At 40.3% G+C, this 6,856-nt stretch overlaps 1 protein-coding gene across 3 annotated transcripts in view; it reads left to right on the top strand.

Annotated features, from left to right (window-relative positions):
- The first annotated feature begins 1,744 nt into the window (after positions 1-1,744).
- Positions 1,745-6,856, top strand: part of msh3 (mutS homolog 3 (E. coli)) — a 60,924-nt gene continuing 55,812 nt past the window's right edge. Inside the window, exons 1-8 of one of the 3 annotated variants that reach the window (XR_003213134.1) lie at positions 1,745-2,059; positions 2,142-2,259; positions 2,745-3,028; positions 3,120-3,329; positions 3,507-3,623; positions 3,721-3,838; positions 3,936-4,075; positions 4,441-4,607. Coding sequence is in view for 2 of the 3 variants with exons in the window: in XM_003451102.5 (XP_003451150.2) it covers positions 1,913-2,059; positions 2,142-2,259; positions 2,745-3,028; positions 3,120-3,329; positions 3,507-3,623; positions 3,721-3,838; positions 3,936-4,075; positions 4,441-4,607 (1,301 nt within the window). In the remaining variant the exon portion in view is untranslated. The remainder of the gene's footprint in view (positions 2,060-2,141; positions 2,260-2,744; positions 3,029-3,119; positions 3,330-3,506; positions 3,624-3,720; positions 3,839-3,935; positions 4,076-4,440; positions 4,608-6,856) is intronic. The other 2 variants (XM_005473467.4, XM_003451102.5) reach the window with 2 other exon arrangements.

Below are 6,856 nucleotides of genomic sequence, written 5' to 3'. Positions count from 1 at the left end.
ACAGAGACCGAATCTTGTGTTTATGGCTTTGACCGTTGTTACACCATCAGAGTACTGGGTGAGTTGTTATCTCATATCTGAAGCTCTGTCTAAAACTAAACACAAATGCTGAATGTCTGCTGGTTCTTGGTCACATCATGTTTTGTAAAGTTCTTTCTGAGAATTTTCCCCTCATGTCTTACAGCTCTTAATGCAGTTACTAAGGGCTGCCTGCGCAGTGCATTATGTGTTTGGCCTATGACTTGCTGTGAAGGGGACCTGTGTAACAGCGCTATTCCAACTGGTCCCAGTGCCATCCTGCTGCTGGTATCTTCAGGCATCGTCAAATTTCTTTTCTGAGGCTGAGGAATGATGTTGTTTCCAAACTGCACATTTTGTACCAGCAGGGAAGAAATAAACAACTTTGAAGTGCTTAATATGAAATAAAACTATCAATGCTACTTTCATCGGCTATTTTTGAAGAAGTTCTGGGTGTGACCTATCCAAATACTGTATTGCTTAAATGTAATGTTTTCACTTCCGTGCTGCACTTTTTTCCGACTCTATAATCGGTGCAATGATGTGACATAAAATTGTCACTGACATTTTGATATGTCATTCCAATTTAATCAGGGTCTGTCCTGTTCAAATATTTTATTTCTGGAATATTCACTTTTCCTAAAGCAAATAAAAATCCAAACAGAAAATATATTTAGACGTGTGTATTTTGTGTGTTTGTGTGCGCATGTGTTTCTTATTTCTTTATTGGGAGGTTTTTTGTTGTTGTTGTTGTTAATAATTCTTTATGTATTTTAAAAGGAATTTAGCACCAGTCAATCATCAGGCAGGTTAAGATGAGCTGATGCTCACAAGTTGAAGTGTTCTGGTTTCCTTGTTTAGAATTTTATTTATTTTTTTATCTTTAGTTTAAAGCCTATAAGCTAAATAAGTATTCTATTCGACAATTACTAGACTACTAGATTACCAGACTTTAAAGAAGCTATTTCCTTGTTGTTTTTAGAGAGAAAATGAAGGCATCTTTTTTTTCCACAGCTTTAGTTATGAATCTGTATCTTTCTCTCTCTCTTTTTTTTTTTTAACAGAGAAGCTCTAAACAAGTTTTTCGGTTATAATTATGACCTACTTGCAGTCAAAAATATGCAAACACGATTAAAACCTCTGAAAGTTTATACAGTGCCTGACACGCCGTGGCAAAACAGCTGTTACCTCGGATGGAAATTATGGCATTTTTTACAGTAATGTTTGCAGAGGGACAAACATGCATTTGGGCTTGTATGAAGTTTGAAAGATTGTTTCAGTTATCTGCTGCTCTAAAACACAAGACAAATCAGTCCGTCCAGATCTGCTCCCTCTCCTCCTAATCCTTTGTTTTTGTTTGTTTCACATGCATACAATCATTCACTCGTTTAGTCCTCATTCAGACAATGCACTGCTGACATTGTCATTGTTATTCATTGTTCATCGTCATTGTTCATATTCGTTACTTGAAATCCGGCCAATCAGAAAAATGAAAAATGTTCAAAAAATTCGACGTTTTGCAAAAACAACCATTTACAATTTAGTCTTTATCTTTTTCAGGATGAAATGAACTTGAAATTAACTACAATATACACGTTACAGAGGAGTTCCGCTGACGACGAGTGTATAATTTTAAGATTTCACAGAGCAGAATGCATTGATTAGAATACCTGGTGAAACCAGGAGGAGGCAGCAACGCTCCTGGGAGCCGCCAACCTCTGCTAACCAAAGAGGAAGAAGAAGGCGCGCGTAATTTACGCGTCTGTGACCTCATCGGATGCGCTGCTATATTTTGAAAAGCTGGACAGCGGCTGTCAAAGCTCTGCACTTTATTGTATACGCAAATTTCTATGCGACTTGTTATTATGGATCACATGTAAGCGAACATTAAAGCATGCCAAAGTCTCTGAAAAAGTCCTGCACTACTCAGACCTCTATTAGCAGGTACTTTGGAGGACTGAGCAGCAGCAGCAGCTTTGCCTCCAACAAGCAGCGCGGGATTAACCAAAGTCCTACAGAGCAGCAGCTTTCAAGAGGCAACGTGAGTTGAGCTTCACACGCACATATCAGACATGCTTCACTCAATGCTAATTACTGAAGTGCAGTTCATTTTTGTCCTCCAGCAGAAGCTTTCATCTGATGATGACTTGGAATTGCCAAGAAAACGAGCTAAGCCTTCTCCAAAGGACCAACAGGCGGAGGATGTGGAGTGTGAGCCTGCGTCCTGTCAGGGCATTAAAGGTGAGTGTTGACTTCAGACAGAAAAATATGTCATGATCTTCTAAACCCTCATTAAAGTCACTTATATCTGTCCAGTGCCCAGCGTCATCATAGTTCTCCAAACAACATGTGCACTGGTTTGATTGTGATGAGATAACCCTGCCCACAATGCGTTTTGGTTGCTTTTTAAAAATACTGTCGGGCTCCAGTGCTACCCATCGCTGCACTAGTAGATGCTCTTATGGTAAAATTTTGAAAATCCTAGGTGACTTCCTTCTTAAGTTACTGCATTCACAATATTTTCAGAAAGATTGAGGTAACCGAGATTTGAACTTGTCCAACGTTTTTAGTAGAAGCACCTGTGTTATAAATATCAGAATCCTACCTCGCCTCATACTCGTGTTATTGCATTCACAAATTCATCCACAAATCCAGCCTCTTACAGCTGAGAGGTAAAAAGTGAAGTTGTCGTTGATGTGACTGTAGTACTTGTCTTCTCTCTTCAGACACAAAGCTGACGCTGAGCCGAAAAGCAGGCAGCCTGTGCTCCTCCACATTGGAGAAGCTGAAAGGCTTCACCTGCGGGGCTGAGCCCAGTGTCGTCAGCAGCATCACCCGGGAAGAAACAGAGACAGCTGATGCAGGTCAGGAAAGCAGTGATTGGCCTCCTCGTTGTGCTACAGGTCAACCTGAAACTACACACAGACTGCAGCATGCAGAAAGGGAGCATGAGGATGAAGAGGAGGATGATAAAGAAAAGGCAGATCTGGGGTTGGCTGCAGCAAAACAGGTATGCAAAAAGAAAAGTAACTGATAACACTGAAAAAAGCAACTGTGACTTTTCACATCGTAACAGATTTGATGTATTTTTATTTCTGCAGGGAGTTCACTTCTCTCAGTTTGCCAAGACAGGAGGAGGAAAGTGTGCAGAGCTGGGTCCTCTGTTGGGGTCTAGCACCTCCTCCAGGCGTTCAAAGAGCATTTTCACCCCCCTTGAGCAGCAGGTGATCCAGCTGAAACAGCAGCATAAGGATGCTTTGTTGGCTGTGGAGTGTGGTTACAAGTACAGGTTCTTTGGAGAGGACGCAGAGGTGAGAACTAAAAAGCAGATGTGTTAGTGATGCATTTAGAAGGAGTTTAAATTGAAACTATATAAAATATAAAAGACATATCTTATGTTTTAGATGATTCTCTTCTTTCAACACAGTGGCTCTCTGCACTTGATTTGTGTTTCACTGATCGCTGAAGAACGTTTTGTTTGTGAACAGATTGCTGCAAAGGAGCTGAACATCGTCTGTCATCTGGATCATAACTTCATGACGTGCAGCATCCCCACACACCGCCTGTTTGTTCATGTCAGACGGCTGGTGTCTCACGGACACAAGGTTTCTGGTTTATCTTTGACTTTATATGATTACCGTTTTCAAGCCGTTTAGGCTCATGCTCTGCTGGCTTTTTTTATTTGTTTGTTTTAATTTATAGGTTGGAGTGGTTAAACAGACAGAAACATCTGCGATCAAAGCGTCAGGGGCCAACAGAAATGCTCTGTTTACTCGTCAGCTCAGTGCCCTGTACACCAAGTCCACTTTGGTGGGAGAGGGTATCCTTATAGATGATGAATGTGTGCACGTGTTCTTAAACAACTTTTTATTGTCACTCTTTGTTTGAAGCAGTTTCCTTGACAGTTTTCTTTAAAGATGTAAATCCGGTCTGCAGACTCGGGGATGTGGAGGAGGGGGGCTGCGATGATGTTGTGTCGGACCCTCCCGACAGTTTCCTGCTTTGTATTAGTGAGAATTGGGACAAACTGAAGAAGCGGCTCACTGTAGGGCTTGTGGTGAGTTTCATAAGTCAATCCATAAATAACCTTACTTTTAATTTAAAAGTAAGGTTACCCCTTGGCTTTTGGTTCAACACATATTATGGGACTGTTATGTATTATTTTAAAATAATTTACTGTTCACTGTTCAGTTTCTTTGCATGTTAATAGTGTAATAACAACACACACTCATTTGTAGTGAAGAAGAAATTGTAAAGAAATTAAATCTTGATTAATAGGTTACTTAAGACAAAAAGTTACTTTATTTAAATTTGAACATGCTTTGCCATTTTTCAGTTTATACAGTGTATAACTGTCAACTTGGAGCTCTAGCTGCACATCTTTGACATCATCTGATTTACAGCATGTGTTTGTGTCTGCAGGCAGTTCAGCCCAGCACAGGCGACGTGCTTCTGGACTGTTTTCCTGACGGTCCCTCTCGCTCTGAGCTGGAATGCCGTGTGCTTAAAATCAACCCTGTTGAAATCCTGGTGCCCTCTGACCTCTCAGAGCAAACCGAGAGACTCCTGCACAGCATCACTAATGCAAGGTAATATGCTGGGAAGGCACTAGAGGGCAATATATACCAATTTATTACTAAAACGTACTGAAGCGCTGAGCTTATATATGTGTTTACAAAGCTGTATCTGTTTGTGAGTTTGGCGTATTTCATTTTGCAGAATTAGGTTTAGGTTTCCCCGGGCAGGCAGGCAGTTGTTTTATTGGAAACTCCTCAGGCTCAGTCTGGATGAGGAAATCAATGTGGGCTTGGTTCTCAGCACTCTGGATTTCACTGCAGGGCTAAACAGGATCCAGCCAAGCCTTCTGTACTTTAAAAGATCATAGACTGGCTGTCCCAATAAATGGTCATTTTATATCACTAGATTTATTTAAAGAAAAAGTTACAGCAGTTACAGAAACAGACACACCTGCCTACACATATTTAAAATTCTTCCTCCAGTTCAGTCGTTTAAAAGATCAAGTTTCATAATATTCTTTCTTAATGTTTTGTGTGTGTGTGTGTGTAAAGCTAACATGAGGCTTTGGTGGTTGTAATCAGTTTAAACAAGTGCTTTATAGTTTTCCTTTTCTCATTGGTAGGCTGGCTTCTTGTGAGATCAACACAATTTGGACTTTTCATCCACCAGAATTTAGTAGAAAAATACTCTTATAGACACATAAAGACCATATTTTCATTGGAAAACAGAAATATATTCTGTTATTTATGCAACTTGAAACAGATGAAGACGCAAGTTAGCTTCAGAAAAGTTAACAGCATCAGGTTTGATTATTCCAGCGATTAGCTCATAAGGAGCATCAGAATGTCTTGAAGGTCTTGAGCTTCACTTGAAAGCCTTAATTTAATGTCTGCAGGCTCTTGTATGAATCACGAGAACAAAAAAAGGAAAACTGAGTACATTTGTCCTTTTATTAATTGGCAGACCAACAGCACGAGCAGCAACGGTGACGCTGAGCTGAATGTAATCCATAAACCTGTTGCCTCCCATTGCGCTGCCATTCGACTCCTCTTTGCTGACAGTCTGGAGCCAGCATGTTCACACCAGTGGGGAGGAGATCCTCTGGAGGGAGCTTGTGATTGCATTATGCTGTGAAAATGAAACGAGATAGTGGGAGGGAGTGGAGTGGATTAGATTAGCAGAGGATGATTGGATAAATGGGAGAAATTTCTGCTACTTTCTTTTGTCTGACTCCTTGGCTGGGCAGATTTCTCATTACCCACCTTTTTATAATGCTGGAGGCAATTTTCCTTCCTTTTTCTCCACCCTCAGCTTGAATTTAATTCTAGACAATTTAGTTAATCTGGATTAATTTCTCTCTATTTTTTCTTGGCTTCCTTTTTTTTCAGATGTCCATGTTGAGTGATTATAGTGAGACGGGCCTGTAAAGGCCAATTCAATTATTGTGTTTGAACAGCTCTGCTGTCTGGCAGTGTGTTTATCAGAGACAAGGCTCTTCTCACTTTTCAACTTATGCCATAAAAATAGAGTGCAGCTTTGTCTGTTAAGACAGATTTATTTCATTTAATGCATTTTTCTTCAGAGACAATACTTCCCAGCCTATCGCAGCTTTGCTACTGACAAGTTCTCCAGTATATTCTTCTTTGCAGTTCATTTTCTCAGTTGAAGTTCATTAGACCAGAATAATTATACATAGATGCATAATTGATATTTTGATTATATCATGTTGCGGTTACAGTAAATACAGAAAAAAGGCCCACACCGGTGAACAATTTTAACTGGGTTTTCTTGGTGACAGTGTGTCTCTGGGGTGGGCTGATGAGATGGAACCCCTGGCAACAGGATTTGTGTCTATAGAGCGGCTGATAATGAGTCCCTTTGAGGTCGGTTGTAGCTAGGTGAAGTATTAGTTGCTTTATTTACGCAGAGCCTGAAGTCATGAGTCTGGATTAGAGCAGTGACGCTGATTGAAGCGACTAAAATGCTCAGTGTCAGATGAGCATAAATCTTCTCACTATTTCAAAGATTTTAAGTCCTTGGCTCCTGGTAAGATCACGGTCATGTTTTAGAAGATGTCCACACAAGCAGACGTACACTGTGCATTTTAAAAGTGTGTATCTACATTTCAGTGGCTGCTCTCAGAGCTTTGGATTCACTTTGCGGTAATACTAACCTGATAACTTTAATCTGGATCCTATGCATGTTAACCTCTGATCTCTTGGTTTTAACCTTTAGCTTTTCTGATTTTCATTGATTTTTCACCATCACGGCAAACTTGGCATTAACATGAGGCACATTTTACCAGTTCTTTGTTGTGGTG

The sequence above is a fragment of the Oreochromis niloticus genome, linkage group LG12 (assembly GCF_001858045.2).
Source record: "Oreochromis niloticus isolate F11D_XX linkage group LG12, O_niloticus_UMD_NMBU, whole genome shotgun sequence".
Taxonomy (NCBI): domain Eukaryota; kingdom Metazoa; phylum Chordata; class Actinopteri; order Cichliformes; family Cichlidae; genus Oreochromis; species Oreochromis niloticus.
The sequence above is the reverse complement of the archived record's forward strand: the minus strand, read 5'-3'. Positions and strand labels throughout refer to the sequence as shown.